General features: G+C 38.8%; 1 protein-coding gene across 1 annotated transcript in view; it reads left to right on the top strand.

Annotated features, from left to right (window-relative positions):
- Positions 1-22591, top strand: part of LOC122551558 (protein sel-1 homolog 3-like) — an 88822-nt gene that overhangs the window by 46053 nt on the left and 20178 nt on the right. The window contains exons 12-21 of the mRNA XM_043693621.2: positions 6689-6808; positions 8275-8415; positions 8642-8704; positions 11557-11733; positions 18325-18452; positions 18545-18628; positions 19410-19500; positions 19612-19690; positions 19785-19894; positions 19998-20125. Coding sequence (XP_043549556.2) covers positions 6689-6808; positions 8275-8415; positions 8642-8704; positions 11557-11733; positions 18325-18452; positions 18545-18628; positions 19410-19500; positions 19612-19690; positions 19785-19894; positions 19998-20125 — 1121 coding nt within the window. The remainder of the gene's footprint in view (positions 1-6688; positions 6809-8274; positions 8416-8641; positions 8705-11556; positions 11734-18324; positions 18453-18544; positions 18629-19409; positions 19501-19611; positions 19691-19784; positions 19895-19997; positions 20126-22591) is intronic.

Below are 22591 nucleotides of genomic sequence, written 5' to 3'. Positions count from 1 at the left end.
TAAGACTTCACCGTTTACCCCATTTAGTGGGAGCCCAAAGATTTAAACCTGGGACAATGGACTCCAGCTTTAAGTTATGGGAGAATAAGGGAATCTCTTGTTTGGGAGATCTATTTGAGGGGAAGGTCTTGATGTCATTTAGCCAACTAAGTCAGATTGTCTAATAGGGACTTTTTCCGATACTTTCAGATAAGGGATTATAGACAGAGGAAGACCACGCTCCTGGCTCAGTTTTACAAGTCAGACATGGAGAAAAGAGTGCTCTGGTGTATGGGCGCTGTTTCAGTTAGTACTTTGTATCATTTACAGAAAGGATGTGCCTTAGGGACATGGAGAGACTCTGTAGGATGTGGAATCAAGAGTTAGGAGAGGTTATCTCATTTGAAGTATGGGAAGATATATGGGAAAATGTAAGGAAAATTTCAGTATATAACAGAGTGCAGGCCATGCAATTGAAGATCTTACACAGGGCTCATATGGCACCAGAGAGGCTAGCTAAGTTCAAAAGAGGAGTGTCACCAGGGTGTCCCAAATGTAAAGGCACTCTTACGCACTGCTCCAAGTCATGTTGTAAGATCCGAAGATACTGAAGTGCTGAAGGACATCCTGGGGATTGAAGTTAATGTGGATCCGGTATTTCTGCTTCTTGGGTTGCCAATTTGCCCTTTCTGGGGTAGAGATTGTGTAACCTTCTTACCCACTGTATGAGGAAGAACATATTAATGAATTGGGCATTGGTAAAACCACCAGGTCTTATAGGATGGCGTAGGCTGGTGATGGAACACTACAAAATGGAGCAGTTTTACAAAATGTGGTAGCCCTTTCTAAATTATGTTGACACAGACTTATCAGCAATATTAATTAGATCTGTAGTTTTAGCCATGGGAATCAGTCTGGATGCCCGTGGGGCCATGGGAGGGGGAGGCTAAAGGAAGAGATTATGGGTACAATGACTGGTGCTCCCAGGGATGGGAGCCCCAGTGGAGATGTGATGAGTGAAATAGAATAAAGTAGTGAGCTATAATTTAATTTAAGTTAATTTGATTTCAGTTTAATTTAATTTTTTATTTAATTTGTTTGTAGTTTAGTTTGCGTTAAGTAGATACTTTTGTTCTGGTAGAATAGTAGACAATTCATTATTAATAGTATTGCGATATGATATTGTTGTACTGCCTTTATCTTTCTGTATAGAGGTTTATAAAATTATGAGGGGCATGGATAGGATAAATAGACAAAGTCTTTTCCCTGGGGTGGGGGAGTCCAGAACTAGAGGACATAGGTTTCGGGTGAGAGGGAAAAGATATAAAAGAGACCTAAGAGGCAACTTTTTCACTCAGAGGGTGAAACGCATGTGGAATGAGCTGCCAGAGGAAGTGTTGGAGGCTAGTACAATTGCAACATTTAAAAGGCATCTGGATGGGTATATGAATAGGAAGGATTTGGAGGGATATGGGCCTGGTGCTGGCAGGTGGGACTAGATTGGGTTGGGATAGCTGGTCGGCATGGATGAGTTGGACTGAAGGGTCTGTTCCGTGCGGTACATCTCTATGTAAACTGTATCATGTAATGAAAAAGAACTGATTAACAATCTTGCTGTAAAAGAACCTTTCGGAATGACTGACCACTATCTGATGGATTTAACATTATTTTTGAAAGTAAGGTTATTCAATCTGAAGCAACGGTGTAAAATTTGAATAAAGGAAATTATACAGGCTTCGGTTCGGCAGAAATTTGCTGAGGTGAATTATGAGAACACATGAAAAGGTCTGACTGAATATAAGCAATGATTAATCATTAAAGACTTATTAGATGACTTATAGCAACTGTGCATTCTTTCAAACTGCAAAAACCAAAAAAAGGTCAGTCAACCATGGGCAATAAATTTAATTCACGTTTACACAAGGTTAAAAGTAAAAGCTGACAAAAAAAGCAGTAAATGTGAGGATTGGGACACTTTTAGAATACAGCAAAGGAGGACCAAGAAACTGGTAAGGAAAGAGAGAATAGAATATGAATTCAATCGAGCAACAAACAAACTGAACTGTAAGAACTTCTATCGATATGTAAAAAGTAAAAAAAATTGGTTAAAATATGTCTCAGTCCATTACATGTAGAGTCATAGGAATTTACAATGGGGAGCAGAGAAATGGCACAGAGGGTAAGTGATTACCTCCTGTCTGTTTTCACTGAGGAAAATATGAGAAATCTCCCAGAAATAATGATCCAAGTGGTTGAGGTGAATGAGGAGTAAAATGAAATTAATATTAGTAAGAAAAATGCACGAGAGAAATTAATTGGGCTGAAAATTGATGCATACCAAGACCTGATATTCTGAATGAGGTCCACAAGGTAACTATAGAGATGGTCAATGCATTGATGATCATCTTGAATGATTCCTGTAGATTGGAAGGCACCAAGTGTCACCACTGTTTAAGAGGGAGTGGAAGAGAACATTGAGAACTATTAGTTTTACATCGATTGTAGAGAGAATGCTGGAATCTATTGTGAAAAGTATGATAAATAGACATTTGGAAAGCGATGATATGGTTGGGCATAGTCAGCATGGATCTGTGAATGGAAAATCAGATTTGATGAACTTAATGGAGTTTTTTTTGAAGGTATTACCAACAAAATTGACAGGGAGAGTCGCTGAACATTGTATACCTAGATTTTCAGAAGACCTGTTGATAAAGACCCAGCAGAATGTTGGTTAAATAAATTAAAGCACGTGGGATAGGAGATAATGTACTAGCATGGATTAACAATTGGCTAACAGAAAGAAAGCAAAGTGTGAATAAATATTCATCACCAAGGCCCTTCAGGGAAGGAAATCTGCCATCCTTACCTGGTTTTGCTGACTTGTCACTCTATACAATGTGGTTGACTCACAACTGCCCTCTGGGGAATTAGGGATGGGCAATAAATGCTGGCTTAGCCAGTGATGCCCTTGTCCCATGAGTCAATTTTAAAGATCTCTGCACATCTGCTCTTCCTACCAAAGTAGGTAACCTCACAATTTTCCACATTATATTTCATCTGCCATGTTCTGGCCCATTCAGTAAGTCTGTCCAAATCCTCCTGAAAAAGTTCTCTCAGTGGACTGGTTGGCTAGTTTGTGATGCAGGGGTTCAATTCCTGTGTCGACTGAGATTACCATGATAGGTGTGCCACTTCAACCTTGCCCAGGCCCGTGATATGATGACCCTCAGGTTAAATTCACTACCAGTCACCTCGCTTTAATGAGAGGTTTAACCCTATTGTCCTCTGTCACTATAGTGAACTTTATCTTTTACCTCTTCCTCACAACTCATTTCCTGCTTAGCTTTGCATCATTTTGTTGTCTGTGTCAAAGCCAAATGTTCTGTTTGGTTTCATTTTATTGTTGGGATGTTGATATGATTTACACAACTGTGTGGCTTGCTAGGAAGAGCAGGTATGCAGAGTTTTTAAAAATTAATTAACGGGATGAAGTCATCACTGGCTCGGCCAGCATTTATTGCCCATCCCTTATTACCCAGAGGCTAGTTAGGAATTAGCCACATTGATGTGGGTCCAGAGTCAAGTGTGGGTCAGACCACAGAAGGATGGCAATTTCCTTCCATAAAGGACATTTGTAATACAGGTGGGCAAACTGGCCCTGAATTTTCGCAAGTTCCAAAGAATGAGAAGTGATCTCACTGAAGCTTAAAACATATTTAAAAGGATAGACAGGATAGATGCAGGTGAGATGTTCCCTGGTTGGGGAGTCTCAAACCATGAATACAATTTAAAAAGTCGATAAGTGTGGTGCTGGAAAAGCATTGCAGGTAAGGCAGCATCTGAGGAGCAGGAGAGTTGACATTTCGAGCATAAGGTCTTCATCAGAGGAGGGTGCCACTTAGGTCCAAGGTGAGGATTGTTTTTTGGTGTGAGGTTGAGGGCTGTGAATATTTGGAATTCTCTACCATGTAGGGCTGTGGAAGCTCAGCCTTTGAGTATGTTTAAGGTAGAAATTGCTCCATTTCTGAATACCAGTGACAGGTTATGGGGATAGAAGGTCGATTATCTTGGTTGGCTGGTTTGTGATGTGGAATAATGACGAGCGTGGGTTTAATTCCTGCACCAACTGAGGTCACTATGAAGGTCTCTCCTTCTTAACCTCTCCATTTGTCTGAGGTATAGTGAGCCTCAGATTAAACCACCACTAGTTGTATCGCGCTCTCTATTGAGTCTGGTAAGACTATGGTGACTTTACCTCTACCTGTGAAGATGGGGTGAATAAAAGGCATTGAAGTGCTTGACTTGTCCTGATGGAAGGCTTCCATCAGTTTTTCATATTAACTTCTAGTAAACAACAGGAAAAGTGAAGAAGGAACAACTGAATCACAGTTGGGAATTAACAGGCGTTGCTTGCCTCTCCAGCAGAATCTAATTTATCATCGAAGACCAATGACTTCACCAAGCTCAGTTCTGTTGAAAGCACTTACAGAAGAAGTCCAGCCTGGGTTGTTACAGATGACTGTGCTGTACTGTATGATGATGAAAGGGATATTCCTTGTAATCTTCCCTACTTGGAAGAATGCTGGGCTGCTCACAGCTTCTCCTCATCCATCAGATCCCCTCGGGCTGACTCTAGTTATCCAGAGCACAGTATGTGAGGATTATATGGCACCCTCTGTCTGTACTGTACTGCAATGAGCCCCCTGATTTGACCAAGCATGGGAGCCTCATCTTGAGGAAATATCATCTGTCCTTCAACAGCCAGAGTGAAAGGTGTTGCATTGTATGTGGGCCTCAGGATATGATCTGCTAGTAGTTGCATCACACTCTATTAATGCCCTATATGCATTAGATTCTGGAGACCTCTGCAGGGAGAGTAATGGGATGCCTCTGCATGGACCTTTAACAAAATAGATAGAGTCATAGAGATGTACAGCATGGAAACAGACCCTTTGGTCCAACCCGTCCATGCCGAACAGATATCCCAACCCAATCTAGTCCCACCTGCCAGCACCCGCCCATATCCCTCCAAACCCTTCCTATTCATATACCCATCCAAATGTCTCTTAAATGTTGCAATTGTACCAGCCTCCACCATATCCTCTGGCAGCTTATTCCATACTCGTAACCACCCTCTGCGTGAAAAGGTTACCCCTTAGGTCTCTTTTATATCTTTCCCCTCTCACCCTAAACCTATGTCCTCTAGTTCTGGACTCCTCGAACCCAGGGAAAAGACTTTGTCTATTTATCCTATCCATGCCCCTCATAATTTTGTATACCTCAGCCTTCGACGCTCCAGAGAAAACAGCCCCAGCCTGTTCAGCCTCTCCCTGTAGCTCAGATCCTCCAACCCCGGCAACATCCTTGTAAATCTTTTCTGAACCCTTTCACGTTTCATAACATCTTTCCGATAGGAAGGAGACCAGAATTGCACGCAATATTCCAACAGTGGCCTAACCAATGTCCTGTACAGCCGCAATATAACCTCCCAACTCCTGTACTCAATACTCTGACCGATAAAGGAAAGCATACGAAACGCCTTCTTCACTATCCTATCTACCTGCAACTCCACTTTCAAGGAGCTCTGAACCTGCTCTCCAAAGTCTCTTTGTTCAGCAACACTCCTCTTATTCAGACATTTGCTACACAGGCACAGTAGGAGATTGTAGATGTGGAACAACACGTTTTTCTCCCACCTGCACTCCCCACATTGTCCAAGAAAGACAGAATTGTATATCATATAACATCAAAATTTTACAATCCAATGTGTGAGAAAACAGCTCAGGGATCCTGTGAGATATTGGGAGGTGTTTGTGAATTGTGGAACAGTGTTGAAATTTTATAGCTTCCCTCGGATTGCTTTTGCTTCACAGCCATGACTCAGATTAATTAATAACGATCAATGACATGGTCAGGTTGCTTGTGGTCAGTGTGTTTATTCAACACAGTTGGTCACTGCATGAGGTTCACCTGCAGAGTATTGTGATGAGAGATACCTTTAACCTGGTAGGTGCCTGATTAATGCAATTGCCACTTGAAAGCCTCACAAATAGAGCCCATTCCCTCAAACAGAAAAAAATTACACTTTGTCTGCCCATTCTTGGTGTGGTGGCAGCCATTTTTTATTTCCATTGTGCATTTGAGATTTGAACAAGGTTGATAGATGACATGATAGACTTCACAAAGCAAAGTTACAAGCTCAGCCTATAAATCTCAGTGATCCCACCCTCACTCCTCAAAACCATCATGTTGTTTTTTGCTTTGCACATCCTGTTAACCCCATCAGGGTTGAGCTACCACACATTCCCACATAATTCTTTTATTTAAGTGTTCATCTCCCCACTTTACCCCCTGAAGGCAGGCCTGCAGGTTAGTAATGCCAGATGTCATTATGCATTGTCCTGCAGTCAAAGCCAGGGAGATGATGCTTATCAATGATCCCTCCTCCTGCAGTACCCAGTGCTTCCTACCTGCAGAGGAACTTTCCCCTGTTGAGGATGGCTGTATGTGTCTGCAATGTCTTTTGCGCCAACAGGAGAATTAATATTGAAATTGTGTCTATGGATTTGGTACAAAATAGCTGTCTTGTATAATTTTATTTTATTGAAATTTGAGTTTTTGGTTATATGTTAAAATTTTGCCAATATGGTCTTTTGCCATAAATTGTCTCAATCCATCCTGTAATAATAATAATTTCCAATCTTTTCAGGCTTTTGTTGAAACAATAAGACTAATGGATGATTCAGCTTTACAGAGTCAAACTAAAGAAAATGATGACCTCTTTTTATGGCTCAGGTATCAGGCAAATCGTGGGGATGTATTTGCTCAGGTATATATTGCATATACGGTAATATTTTTGCTTTATTTTATTCATTCACACATTTTGCTGAATCATTAGAAGCTATGACTGTCTGTTGCTGCTACCTTAATAAAAGCACTGGATTCTGTGATTGATTGAATGTTATATTGCCATGGTCTAGCTGAAGAGCGTTGGATGTGCGTTTGTGCTGGTATTTACTCTGTGCAAGTTACTTATCTTGGTGATTTATTAAGAATTAGTACTCATTGGAATTTTGCCAGTGTAGACAAAGAAATTGGTAAATTGCAACTTATCTTTGGATAAAGAATGATATCTGTTGTTTGAGAGAGGGAGGAGTGAAAGATCAAACCATTTGATCAGACACTTAAACCAGGCTTATCCTCTGCAGGATTATTCCTCTTTTTGCCTGGGCATTTGTACTTGGTGTTATATCTCATTTATGTCCATAAAGAGCATCAAGCTACTGAGTTCTCAATTGTAGGTGATCCTGTGGATTACCTATTCTGACTGAATAGGTCTGGTGAAAAGAGGTTTACATTTTTCTGCCATGGCAATTGGCGGTTGAGAAGGAATCATGTACCATCCATAACACCACCTGCTTCCACCCATATCATCCCACCCTCCTGCTGAAATCCTCATCTGTGTTTTTGGCACTTTTAGACTCAACTCTTTTAGTGCCCTCCCAGCTGTCTTTCCATCTTGCACCATAGCTAATCTACAACTCTGCAGTTAATGCAAACACAAAAAACGCTGGAGAAACTCAGCAGGTGAAAGAAACAAAGTTAACATTTTGAGTCTATTACGAGTCTTCATCTTCTGTTTTGAAGAAGAACAAAAAAATATCTGATTCTGCACCAAATTCCTGCTCATACGTGATATATTCTTGCCTCCAAATATTAGAAGTTAAAATTCCAGTCTTAATGTTTGGAATCCTATATTGCAACGCTTTTCCCTAATTCTGTAACATTTTCTCATTCTCCATTCCCTACTGACCTCAATGTTCCTCAGAAGCTAGACTTTGATGCATCATTCTTCTTTTTTGCAGTGTTGACAGTCCAGTTGCCTAGGCCACATGCTCTAGAATTCCCACCCGAAATCTCATCTTTCTCTCCATATTTCTGTGTTTCATTTAAATCCTTCCTCGCAATTTACCTCCTTGATTAACTTCTGGTCCCTTCTTCTAATATTCCCCCACCCTCCATTGGCTTGGTGTTTATATTTTAGATTTTACCTCTCCAAGTCTTGGGATATAAGTTGTTGATGAATGTGAGGAACTATAGGTACTTTCTAGTGGAAGGATTGTGAATAAATTGGGCACAGGAAGCAAATCTCTTCCTCAGTTATAACAAAAATATCATATTTTAATCCATTAAATACTTTGAAAAAATATTATAACAATGCTGTAATAACATGTAAATTAGTGAAAGATTTTAGTTGTCCTATTCTAGCCAAATAAAGTTTATTAACAATTGCAGCAAAAACTTGCGAGAATGCTTTACTGGGGACAACAGGGTGTCACACGTGACGTGAAAGCTGCTTTGGAATGGTATTCTAAAAGTGCAGAAGAGACAAGAGACCCATTGTCAATGTATGAGTATGGACTTTTTCTTTTCAAGGTAGGTATTATATATTTGGACTACTCTACATACCTTCGCACAAAATTTGGATTCCATTTCTTTGATAAATGATCTCAGTTATTATACATTTCTCAGAGTTAAACCACTCTGCAAACTGACAGAAAGTTACAGATCTGAAACATTAATTCTGTTTTTCTCTTCACAAGTCCTATGAGTTAACCCTCATGTAGTATATTAACTCTGCTACAATTTAAATTTCTCTTAGGGCAAAGGAGTGAAAAAGGATGTAAAATTGGGCTTAAAACTAATCAATGAAGCTGCTTCTAAGGTAAGATATTTGTACAAGGTAAACACATGCATTGTTAAACATTTTTGTTATCTATTTTAGAACATAGAACATGGAACACCCCTCAATTTATTGCTGTCCATGTGCTGGTCCAGCAGTCACTTAAATGTTCCTAATGTCTCTAACTCTACTAACACTGCTGGGAGTCCACTCCATGCACCCACCATTCTCTGTGTAAAGAACCTACCTCTGATATCTCCCCTATACCTTCCTCCAATCACCTTAAAATTATGATCCTTCGTGACAGCCATTTCTGCCTTGAGGAAAGGTCTCTGGTTATCTACTCTATCCAAGCCTCTCATTACCTTGTACACCTCTATCAAGTCATCTCTCTTCCTTTTTCTCCCCAGTGTGAAAAGCCCAAGCTCACTCAATCTTTTAAAGTTTTTTTCCTCTCATCTTAAAAATATGCCCCCTATTCTTGATATCCCCTACCCTAGGGAAAAACATCTGCCATTCACCTTATCGATAACTCTCATGATTTTATAAGCTTCTATACAGGTCAACCCTCAATCACCTATGCTCCATTGAAAAACATCCCAGGCAATCAGTCTCTCCTATAATTCAAACCTTACATATCCAGTAACACCCTGGTAAATCTCTTCTCAGCCCTCTCCAACTTAATATCCTTCCTATAGCAGGGTAACAAGAACTGGACATAGTACTCCAGAAGAGGTCTCATCAAGGTGCTATACAACCTTAACATGATATCCCAATTCCTATACTTAATGGTCTGAGCAACAAAGGCAAGCATGCTAAATGACTTAACTACCCTATCTACATATGACACAAACTTCAAAGAATTATGTACCTAAACCCCTAGGTCAAAAGGTTCCAACCTGAAACATCGACTCCTTCTCCTCTGATGCTGCTTGATCTGCTGTGCTTTTCCCAGCTCCACTCTGATTCTCCAGCGTCTGCAGTTCTCACTATCTCCAACTCTCTGTTCCACAACACTACCAAAGGCTCTACTTTTAATTATACAATCCCTGCCCTCGTTTGTTTTACTAAAATGCAATATATCACGTTTATCCAAGTTAAATTATCTGCCACTCTTCAGCTAGATCTTCAAAATAGTAGTAGGATGTTTCCAGGAAAAAAGTTTGATTAAGCTTTATTGTTTACACTAACTCTACCTGCATGATGAAGTAACTCGGTAAGGAGGCCCTTAATATTTTAAGTCAGATGAATTAACAATTGATATAGTTTGTTTAACCTTATATATTGCAACTTTGCATGTTACATGATTTTGCAATCTGGTGAGCAACACCATTTGATCAGCATTGGTTATTGTAGGCAAATCTGAACCTTCAGTTCTCTTGCAACATGGAAGTGTATATACGAAGCATCATACAGACCTGACAAAATATTATGCTAATCATTATTAACATGATAATCAGAGTGCTGTAGTCACTTTGGAAGACACTTAAAGATGTTTTCATGAAAATTTAAGTTTACCAAATGCAAATAAGTATCTGGGAGTGATACGTATAGATTAAAAAGTAACTAGCGCACACAATGTCATAGTGTAAGATTTGAGAATCCTGCTGTAGACAGTCATGATGTGGAGATGCCGGTGTCGGACTGGGGTGTACAAAGTTAAAAATCACACAACATCAGGTTGTAGTCCCACAGGTTGAATTGGAAGCACACTAGCTTTCGGAGCGCCGCTCCTTCGTCAGGTGACTATCACTTGATGAAGGAGCGGCGTTCCGAAAGCTAGTGTACTTCCAATTAAAACTGTTGGACTATAACCTTGTGTTGTGTGATTTTTAACTTTGCAGTAGATAGTATTGCTAGCATTTATCAAATAACCCAAGCATTCAATTCGAACAGTGCAAAGTAATCGTAAATGTTGAACAGCATTGTGTATTGCAGCAAATTATCTTAAATCAATAACACAGAAGCAGGTGAGTCACCCAAACTAGTTTTCCCGGGATTTATAAATCATACCAGCTTCTCACAACTTTCATGATCTCATCCTACCATTTCCCTGTATTCCTCTTCATTAGTCTTTCATTAATTTACTTGATTTGAAACTATTGCACAGGGGAGGACCCTGTAATGTAGTTCAGCTGCCAGCTGATTGGCCAGTCTGTCCTGCCAAAGGTCTTGTGGGTGGGCTAAGTGAGTTCCTTTTGGGACTTCTGCCTCTCACTGGGAGAATGATCTGCCCTGGGAGCTGTTGGCCAATTTGATTGGCTGGCAGTTTCAATGCCCCAGCAATGCCAGAGCTGGGTACTGGGTGCTGCTGGATCTATAGGCAGATCCATGAAGAAGGCCCTGTGGATTTGAAAGGAAAGTATGTCCAGGGCTTTGGGCAAGTGGAATTTCAGTACTTTGAAGGGTGAATGTGGGTTTTGCTCTACAGGTAGGTAGGAAAGCAGAGGAGTTGCCATCTTCTTGGGAGGGTTTAGCACCAAGGGACAAGCGGCCCCCTCCAATGGTAGAAGCCCTCTTCCTTTCTAATAGTTAAAACAGTTTTACAAAAGGATTGACCCACATCATGCCAATTGTTTTATGGCATGGCAACATAATATTGGTGTCAATTGAGCTTTTAATGAGCTTTGCTAATTCTGGTGCCCTCCCACCCTCTGTGCCATAGGGGTAGGCTTGAGTGTAAGTGGGAGCTGGTGTGTTAATCACTCACCCTATAAGACATGCCCTCCTTGTTCAAACCTCATCCTGCATGGGCACATAATATTCAGCCCAATGTTCTGAAGAAGACATGGTTCTATTTCAAGCCCACTGTACAACTATTGAAATATAAGAGAGTGGAAATACATAATTATGTTAATGTGAATTACATTTAAAGTTAATTATTATTGATTCAGGGATCACATGAAGCAATGAATGGTTTGGGATGGTATTATGAAACCTTTAAGAAGGACTATGTGAAAGCTGTGGAGTACTGGGAGCAAGCAATGAAAATGGGAAATCTGGATGCATTACATAATCTTGGAGTGATGTATGAAAGTGGACTATACCCAGGCAAACCTGTAAAAAATGAGGTAAATATCTGCAAATTTCTTCATCTTGTTCATGTCTTCATCACCAAAATCAAACTGTGCTTCTGTTTTTTTTAAGATCTTGCATTCATTATTCATTCGTTTGCAACCTCCCTATGGAATCATAAAACCTCTTTGATAGAGCTACCTAATTATGTCACTCCTGCTACTCTTTCTCTTAGCCGTGCAAGTATATGTCTCATTTACTTATGAAAGTTCATACTGATTCTGTTTCCATCAACCTTTCAGGCAGTGTTTTTCACGTCATTACAATTCACTTTTAAAAAAAAAACTTGTTTTCCCCTGAATTTTTGCCGATTAAATCTATGTCCCATAACCAACTCTTCTGTAACAGAAATAGTTTTGCCATATCCGGTATGTTAAATTCCCATGCTAATTGTCTGTAGAGTCCCGGGATGTGTAGGTTAGGTGTATTAGCCATGGGGAATGTAGGGTGGGGGTAGGCTGGGGGTGTGATTCTGGGTGGGATGCTCTTCAGATAGTTGGCGAAGACCTGTTGGGCCGAATGGCCTGTTTTCACACTGTGGGGATTCTGTGGTCAAGCTGTAGATTCCATTTTAAGAGCAATGTATGTTCGAAGCAGCAGAGACTCTCCAGCCAGAAATGTTGTTGCTATGTACTTGCCAATCTTCCACAATTTCTCAACAACATAAAGTCAAAGCCACACAAGGTGGCTTGTTGCAATTTCTTAATTGTCAGTGAAAACTTGTCAACAGTAAAAGTGTTAGAACAGGCTTAAGAATGTGAAAAAATGAGAACAGGTGCCATATGGCTCTTAGCTGGTGCACCATTTAATAAGATTCTGCCTTAAATTCTGCCAATAGTAAAGTCAAGCCTATCACCTATTTCTGTGCCTTCTTGATCCCTCCTGTATATAACAGTGAATGTTTGATGTCTGGCTTGCCAAAATGGCATATAGTAATGCAAATGTTGCCTCACAATGATCCAGGTCAGGTTCTAACTGGTTTCAATCCATGTAATAACCACTAGTTGTCATAATTAGATTTTGGTAACCTTTCGTATAGTGACTAAATATTTCCAGTGAATAACTAAATCTAATTACCTTTTCTCTATTAATAGATTATAGCCCAAATCTACCAATTTCTGTATTATCAAACTTGAACTTAATTTGGGACGTGTGTGTCAATACCTTATAAAATTGTTGACACACACAGGCGCATCCACATGTTGAATTTGTCAGGGAAATTTAAGCTTTCAGTGGTCTCATGAAGGGTTTTGGTCCAAAACTTTGACTTTCCTGCTCCTTGGATGCTGTCTGACCTACTGTGCTTTTTCAGGTCCACATTTTTTGACTCCTGTTACATGGGACTGTCTGTTTGTGTCTCCTGCACTGAGCTCAGTGTTAGAGACACAGGACTCACTGTGTAATTACCTTGGAATTGATATAGTTATCAATTTCTGGCTTAATTCAAAGATTAGCCAGTATTACACATCTGGACACCACAATCATCTACTCCACTCACGCAGCCTGATCTGTATGATTTGGTTCCCTAATTTACTGGAAGAGATATTAGCTTTGGAGGAAGTCCAGAGAAAGTTCACTAAGTTGATTCTGGGTACAGAGATATTTTCTATGGAGAGATGTTGAGTAGGTCGAGCTTATTCTCTTTGGATTTTGAAGTATGAGTGGTGTCCATATTAAAACAAATGAGATCCTTAATGGCTAGCAGAGTAGATGTGGAAAGGTTGTCTCCACTCCTGTGAAAGTTTAGGACCAAAAGCCATAATCTCCGAGTAAGGGTCACCCATTTAAAACAAAATTTAAAGATGATTTTTTTTCCCTCAGAGATAGCAAATCTGTGGAATCTTTTACTACACAGGGCTGTTCAGAATGAGTTGTTATATATAATCAAGGCCGAAGGAGACAGGGAAGAGTTATTGGGAAAAGGCAGGAAAGTGGAGTTGAGGATGATCAGATTAACCATGATCTCATTGAATGATGAAGCAGATTTGACGGGCCAAAAGGTCTACTTCTACTCAAACATTTTATGGTTTTAGTGGTCTTATGATCATTCTCTCCCATCATGTAATAGCTACCATCTGACACCTGACCCAAATCCCGATGACCTTTCCGACCCAACCCTAACTGACTCTCCTATCACCATCAACCTTCCCCTAACCTAACCAAATTAATCCCAAACTTGACCTGACCTGAATATCTCCCAGCACCAGCTACCCAACCCAACCCCAACTCAACCCAACTCAACCCTCTCACAACTACTCTCCTGGCGTGACCCAACAACTAGTTTATTCATGTACCCCCTCATCCACTCACCTGCCCACCTATCCTCTCTCTCACTCACCCAACACAAGAGCTAAAATCTTTTTTAAAATATGTACACAGCAGCTAATATTTAAAATAGGCATGACCTCTCTTTGCCTGTTGTGTCCAGCACCCGTCAGTCTTCTGCAAGAAGAGCTGCACTAACCTCACCAGGATTGTGAATCTAGGCTAAAAATGTACAAAAACCATCTGATCACAGAAAAGTTTGCAGGCAGTGGCAATTCATAAAGCAGCAAAACTGACTTGAAGATCTGGGCATGGCAGGCATTTGTCTCATGAGTTCATTTGCATTGCGCATTACTTAGTCATCCCTTTATTTTATGCATCCACTCTGAAGAAATGTGAACTTTTTAATGATATGGAATGATTGGGCTGTATGAACGAATTTGTACGTTTTCAACATAAAATCAATGTGGCATCCTTTGGCCCATTTCTTTCATTCACCAAAACCTCTTTGGTCTTCAGGTTTCCATGTAACTTGAAATAGGTTTTCTATTTTAAAAAGTACACTTTTTTGCTTTGTTAATGAATTATGCACAATGCAGGAAACTCTCAGCATGCATCAGTAGATCCACCTTGATATCTAATCATTGCCTGTCAGTCACAGATTTTTCCAGTGTAGGGCATCTTTTCAAATGGATTAGTTATGACAGAGCACCCAGTTAAACTAGATTACAATATAATACTTAAGGAAGTGCTTCACATAACTATCACTTTAATAAGCATTTACTTACAAATATCAGTGAAATGGGTGTGCATCTCACTGTTGAGTACACATATCCTTCATCTGCTGTTTGACCGTAATGCTCATGAATGATTGACAAATACTTTTTCCAGAGTTGAGAGTGTGTCACTGGAAAAGCGCAGCAGCCCAGGCAGCATCCGAGGAGCAGGAAAATTGATGTTTCAAGCATAAGCTCTTCATCAGGAATGAATTATTCCTGATGAAGAGCTTATGCTCAAAATGTTGATTCGCCTGCTCCTCGGATGCTACCTGGTCTGCTGTGCTTTTCCATCGCCACACTCTCGACTCTGGTCTCTAGTATCTGCAGTCCTCACTTTCTCCAAATATTTTATCCAATCATCATTCTTCAACAGATGTTGTCCCACCGATCAGAAAAAGGAACGGAGTCCATTTTATAGATTTTTAAAAACATTTTTGGGATCTCATATGTGTTTGTAGTAAGAGTTTGTATTTTACAGTAATTTGCAGAGTCATAGAATTGTTACAGCACAAAAGGAGGGAATTTGCCTTGCACCGGTTCTGTTACTTCGCGATAATCTCATGCCTTTGTCTCATACCCTTGCATGCAATTTCCAACCAAGCAATTATCCAACACCCTCATGAATACATCATTTGAATCTAACTCCATCACATTTCCAGGCAGTGCATTCCATACCCGAACTGCTCACTGAGTAAAGAAATTTTTGCATCACATGATTTTTGCTTCATTTTAAGTCTGTGCCCTCTCATTCTTTTTTGTTTTATGAATGAGCACAGCTTCTCTTAATCTACCCTGTCCATCCTCCTCATGACTTTGAAAACCTTCATCAAATCTCCTTCTCTCCTCAAAGCACTTTGTTCACTTTTTTTTTCACTGAAGCATAAAAGGTTAAGCGACGACCTTATAGAGGTTTATAAAATAATGAGGGGTATAGATAAAGTTAATGGTAGTTGTTTTTTTTCCATTGGATAGGGAATTTCAAAACTAGGGGCACATTTTTTAAGGTGAGAGGAGAGAGATTTAAAAAAGATGTGAGAGGCAAATCTTTTACACAGAGGGTGGCTCGTGAGTGGAATGAACTTCCTGAGGAAGTGGTAGATGTGGGCACATTACAATGTTTAAAAGACACTGAGATAAGTACATGAATAGGAATGGTTTGGAGAGATATAGGCCAGGAGCAGGCAGGTGTGACTAGTTTACTTAGGGATTATGTTCAGCATGGATACTGTATGACTCTATGAGAACAGAGCCAACTTCTTCAATCTATCCTTATAACTGTTTATAATAATTCTAAATCACTTATAGTTAGAGCTGTTCCAAAGTTGTTTCCATCGGTTAAAACCCAAGTCTAATTGTTAAAAGTATGTTTCTGTTCCATTCCACTATTCAGATTTAACATGTTGTATGATTGGTGCATCAAAGGACTAATAGATGGTGAATCTCTATTCTGTCTGGATTTTCCTAACAAATCAATGTGCATAGAAGTAATGACAATCAAGATTGGTGATAGGAAAGTTAATATTGGAGCTAATAGTAAATAATTTAACTACATTTATAATTATTGAAGAAATTTTCAAATAGGAACTTTCCTATTTTCAATGTATTTCAATGTCAATTGAAAATTGCACAGAAGTAATTTAGTTCTCTGCCTCCTGGAAAATCTCTGAACCTGCAGAACTCCATAGACCACAGCTTGAGAGTTACTGCATTTTGTTACAGGTAAGGTGAAGTCCTTACATTCGCAGAGGACCTTGCGGCTGCGCTCTCATTAGAGAGACACAACTAGTAATGGGTTTAATCTGAGGGTCACCGTACCTCAGGTGAGGGGCAGGGTTGAAAAAGCAAAATCTTCATGGTAACCTCAGCTGGTACAGGAATTAAACTCATGCTGTTGGCATTTCTCTGCATTGCAAACCTAAATGTCCAGCCAGTTGAGCTGACATCTGTGGTGTGTTATGCCTCATTGTCAATTTGTCAGTGTACCTTTAAAAGTCATGCTGCTGACATCATCATTGTATGATAGCATGGGTATGGGGGTATAGAGATTACAAGCTCCAGCTCAATTCAGATCACTTTAAGCATGCCACACAAATGGGAGCATACTGCTCTGTAATATTTAAGTATTTTAGTCTAATAAATATCTGTTTGATTATTCTATACTAGATTATCCACTTCTAGTCTCTTACGTTACATGGATGACTTAAGCATTGGTGATGTATGTATGGAATGAGTGCCAGAGGAATTGGTGGAGGCGGGTAAAATTACAACATTTGAGTCATCTGGATGGGTGTATGAATAGGAAGGGTTTAGAGGGATATGAGCCAAATGCTGGCAAGTGGAACCAAGTCATATTGGGATGTCTGATTGATGTGGTCAAGTTGGACTGAATGATCTGTTTCTATGCTGTTTGACTCTATGACTCACTGCTGTTTCAACGCATCACACTATAGTAAGATAAGAATCTAATTTGGAAATGAGAAAAACCTGTGAATGTTTGTCTGGCATCCAGTCATGGATGAGCAGAAATATAGTCCAACAAAATATGACAGAAATCATGCTCTTTGATCTACTGTACAAGTTCACACAAAAACATTGACCTCTTTCCTCTTCCTGGAAACTGATTGGGGCCCAACTAGACCATTCTCAAACTTCATGTATATTTAAACCTGAAATCAGCTTAGACCATCTAGGTAGTTGATTATCTCCTTACAGTGTAGTACTGGCTGGCCACCCACCTTCCAGCCTGCTACATTTGAGCTTAATTAAATCAATGCTGCATGTATCTGCACTCACCCCAATTCTCATTGATGCAACTGCCCTGGGATCACTGACTTAAATTGATTTGTGGTCAATGGTTCCATTTTGTAGTTCTCATTCTTGTCTCTAAATCAATCCATGGCTTTTCTTGCTCTCTCTCTCTCTCTCATCATCTTTAGCCTTACAACTATCTGAGATGTCTACATCCTCCTATTTTGTCCTCTTGCATGCCCTGATTTTTAAATACTCCACCCTGGTGGGTGTGCCTCAGCTCCTGGAATCCTAAATCTCCCATCTCTCCCACCTTCTCATACCCACTCCTCTCTCTCCCTTGCTAGCCTCCCTTATAAAATGTTCTTTGAAACCTATCTCTGTGACCAAACTTGATATCTCCTTATGTGGTGAGTTTAACTTTGTTTGCTGGCACATTTGGGATTAATGAAATATGAAATTCATTACCTAAGTGGAAGTGTGCATCTTCTACCTAATTTTTTAGGAAGCTGAAATACAATTATTTGGGTTCTCATTACTTTTTTGTGCCCTTGGTTACCCATGAATAATTACATGGGAATATCTTGCTCAGATCGTGTTCAGGAATTACCTCAGAGTTACTGTTCCTTTGCTGTCATAATCAAAAGTACTGTTCAAACTCTCTTCACCCATATCCAAGTTTCCATTACAATTCTGGCAACTTGACATAGCTCCAAGAAATTATCCTGCCTTGGGAATTTGCTCTATCTGAATAACTTTGATGAAAATGATACTTATTTTGTTTTTTTTTACTAGACAGAAGCATTTCAGTATTACTATAAAGCTGGATCTGGTGGACACTTTGAAAGTGTAGTTCGCTGCTCCTTTTATTGGAGTACAGGAAACTTTGAATCTATTCCACATAACCCCAGAATGGCAGTCCTGTAAGATACATATTATAAATTCTTTCTTTGCAATATTTGATTGTAAATAACTGTATTAAAGTCATAGTTTCTTTGTGTTTTTCCCATGACAGTTGGACCAGATTTGTTGCTGAAAACAATGGATTTTTGGGTTATTTCATGAGAAAAGCTATGGATGCCTATCTTCAGAAATCCTGGTAAGATGAAGCTGTGTCCTTCGATCCTTGTGATTGTAAATATTGCACTTTTTCAAGATTGTAGTTCAATTTTGTTTCTTTGTTTCTTATCTAAAGCATGAGGAATTAAATTTAATTATGATTGACAGATTTTCCATTCCATTGTTCACAGTCAGAAAATATTGTGTTTACTGACAATTGGGTAGTTTCGACAGTGTCACATGAGTAAAGTGATACTTTAAGGGCTTGTCAACATTCTTTATATACTTTAGAGATTGACAGTGCCTGAATAAACTTTGAAATTTAAACAATGTTAATATCCCACTTCTAATATTTGACAACACACTCAGGAAGCTAAGAATTAAGCATTCTTTTGATGTCCCATGGTATCCATACAATTTTACCTGTTGTATATAACCATTTACTATAAAACTGTAAAATTTGATAAATTCACCTAATCATTTCCATTTTGATCTATTCTAATAGAAGTAAGTGACAAATTCAATCATCTGTATTTTTATACCTATACATTTTTGTTATTATTGATATTGTCAGAAGTATTGGCACTGCTGCTGAATCAGAATTTCTCCCAATACTTTCTGAAACTTTTATGACATATTTCTCAAGTCCAATTTACACTGTTCATTGTTGCTAATGCAGAATAATTGGTGAATTTGCTTATTGCATAATGTTATGATTAGAAGTCTTAACATTTCTATATTTAGAAACTGAACAGTTCAAATAGGTCAAATTATTTCTACTAATGCATTTTAAAAAAAAACTATAATCTCAACTGCCCTAGGAATGAAGCCTTGCTGTATTTCCTTGTGACAGCAGAAACAGGAATTGAAACGTCACAGACAAATGTTGCTTATTTCTGTGAACAACACCCTGTAAGTAACTGCTCATTGATATTTTAATAGCATTTGTTGAAAATTCAGGGGTATGTTTTTCATTTGTATAAACAAAAATTAAAAATCTATCTTCAAATGTATTTTGATTAGGATCTCACAAATAGCAGTGATGAATATATATGGAGATATTATAATTTATCTGCATTTCAACTGACCACACATCCTTTTGGTATGTAATCTGTGGAGATTTGACCTGACTTGAAAGCATACTTCAAGTAAATAGCAATATATTAATCCACTTCTTAAATGTGTGTAATTTTCAGTTTTAATAAAAATGGGAGATTACTACTATTATGGTCACAACAACCATAAAAAAGACATCACACAAGCAATTGAGATGTACACCTCTGCTGCTTTATTGAAATGTTCCCAAGTAAGTATTAATATTCCAGTTGTTGGACCACTTCATCACAGTCAGCAAGTTCCATGTGTCCTAATGTCTTATATATCCATAATTTTTTATTGCTTTCCAACAGGCATTTTATAATTTGGGTTCACTGGTAGAGGAGGGAATTAATATACCAGAAAAAAGTTTAGACCTTCTAAACATTCGAGCAGCAAATCATTCCAAAAACTCCTCAATCCTGCTGGAATTATATGGAAGGTAAACCAAACTGCCCTTTACAAACATAATCTATTCTGATTTTTATTTCTAATTGTGAATCAAACTACTCAGTACAATAGGTCGCCTAAGGCCCCTTGTGGTTCAGATTTCTGAAGATTTTCCCCATTTAAAAAGTAGTCTACACCCTTATTCTTCTTCCCAAAGTGAATAACCTCACACCTTCCCATAATGTATTGCATCTACCACTTCTTTGTCCACTCTCCTAGCCTGTTCAAGTCCTTCTGCAGCGTCCCTGCCTCCTCTACACTATCAGCCCCTCCACCTATCTTTGTGTCATCTGGAATAGGACATCATGCAATAAACAAACATGTCCAGCACTAGCCTTTTTGATGGAGGAAAGGCTATTGATTGAGCAACTAAAGAGGGTTCAACCTTGGATAGTGAGTGAAGGACTCCTGTAATGATACTTTGAGACTGACATGACTCCCCTTCAACAATAAAGCAAAAGTCGTGTCAATCAGACTTTGGCTGCAAAAAGATATGAAGACAAGAGTTGGACACAATAGTCAGAAATAAAGAAAATGAAATGTAACCCAGTTAAGAGCAGAGGTAGAAACTGTTCACAGTAATCTAGTATCTTGTATAGCTTTAGCGAGACTTGCCTATTTTGATACTCCATTCCCTCTGAAATAAAGGCCAATGTTTTGTTTACCTTCCCAATAGCTTCTGAATTTATATGCTAACTTCTTGTGATTCACTGATGTGGATGCTCCTTTACAGTTTCCTACATTATATTCCATATATCAGATTTTTGTCCACTCTGTTCATCCTCACCACTTGCCTTCCCATTTATTTTTGTGTCATTGTGAACTTGATTATAGTACTTTCATTTTCCTCATCCAAGTCATAGTATATATTGTAAATAGTTATGGCACAGCATTGATCCCAGAGGAACACAAATAGTTACAAATTGCCATCCTGCCATCCCACCCTTGTTGAAACTCTCTATCATTTGTTGGTTATCTAATCCTGTAATCCATGATAATACACCATTCCCAAGTCTATGAGTGCTTATCTTGTTAAGTTTTATGAGCAGTAACTTATCAAAATCCAAATATATTACATCTCTCATTCCTCTTTACCTATCCTACTTATTACATTCTCAGAGCATTCTAATAAATTTGACAGGCATGTGCTCCCCTTCCTGAAGCCACTCTGCTTGATTATAGTATGAATTTCTAAATGCTTCGCTAATGCAACCTTTATTATAGCCACTAATATTTTCCCAATGACAGATATTAAGCTGACTGGCCTATAGTCAGCTGTTTTTTTATCACCCATTAGTTTTGAATAAGGGTCTTATTTGGAAGTTTGCAATAGTCTGGAATTTTTGCAGAATCTAAGTATTTTTGGATGATTATTAAAAGTGTATCCATAAAGCTACCTTTGTGGCTACTTCCTTCCTAGGATGCAAACCATCAGGTCAGGAGACTTATTGGCTTTTAGTCCATTAGTTTCCCCAGTACATTTTCTCTGGTGATAGTCTTTGCATTTATTTCCTCACCACCTTTTTCCTCTCAATTCAGTATTTTTAAATGCTATTAATGGCCTCTTATGTGAAGAGGCAATTCAGCCCCTCTGCCATTTCTTGGTTCCTTGTGATTAATTCTCCAGCCTTGTTATCTACAGGACCTATGTTCACCTTGGCCTTCTCTTCCTTTTTTATATATTTAAAGAAGTTTTTGCCATACATCTTAATATTGCTTGCTAATCTGCCCAAATAAATTATTTTCTCCCTCTTTATTTGTTTTTGTCTTTTTTTTGGCTTTTAAAACTTTCCCAATCCTCTGATTAATCATTAATCTTTGCCACAGTGTGTGTGTTGTTGTTTGTGTTTCAATTAAATATTCTCTTTAACTTCCTTGGTTAACAATAGTTGGTCTATAGCCTTCCTTAAATCCTTTTTCCTCACTGGGATATATCTTTGGTGGGTATCATTAACAATGCTACGTCTACAATTGTTCATCAGCAGTCTTATCCTCTAAAATCCTTTCCCACTCCATTGTAGCCAATTCTGCGTTCATTCCTTTGCAAATGCCTCTATTTAAATTTAGCACCATTATTTCCAACCGAGCTCGAGAATGAGTTGAGGGTTCCATCGATGTCATGGATCGTCTGAATTCTGATTGTTATATATGAGACCCTCTATTCCACAGTGAATGAAGTGTATATTATGGAGGTCACTGTGAGCTGCCTGTACCAACACTTTCATTGAAGATACAACAAGAGTATTAAAACACTCCCTGCCAATGGAAGATAGACATCTTCAGGAGGTTTTAATGCCACTATTGACAAATCTTTGCTTTCCTTCACAATTTTCTTTTCTTGACTCTCTATTAATAAAATTAAAACTATTTCTATAATTTGTTTATGAAAACTATTATGCGTGTATTCTCAAAACAAATTAAACGTGCATTTTATGAAGACATTTTTAATACACTTTAG

The sequence above is a fragment of the Chiloscyllium plagiosum genome, unplaced genomic scaffold (assembly GCF_037043375.1).
Source record: "Chiloscyllium plagiosum isolate Xiang-an unplaced genomic scaffold, Cpla_swu_hap1 HiC_scaffold_1, whole genome shotgun sequence".
NCBI classification, from domain to species: domain Eukaryota; kingdom Metazoa; phylum Chordata; class Chondrichthyes; order Orectolobiformes; family Hemiscylliidae; genus Chiloscyllium; species Chiloscyllium plagiosum.
Note: the sequence above shows the minus strand (reverse complement) of the source record. Positions and strands in the feature narration are given on the sequence as shown.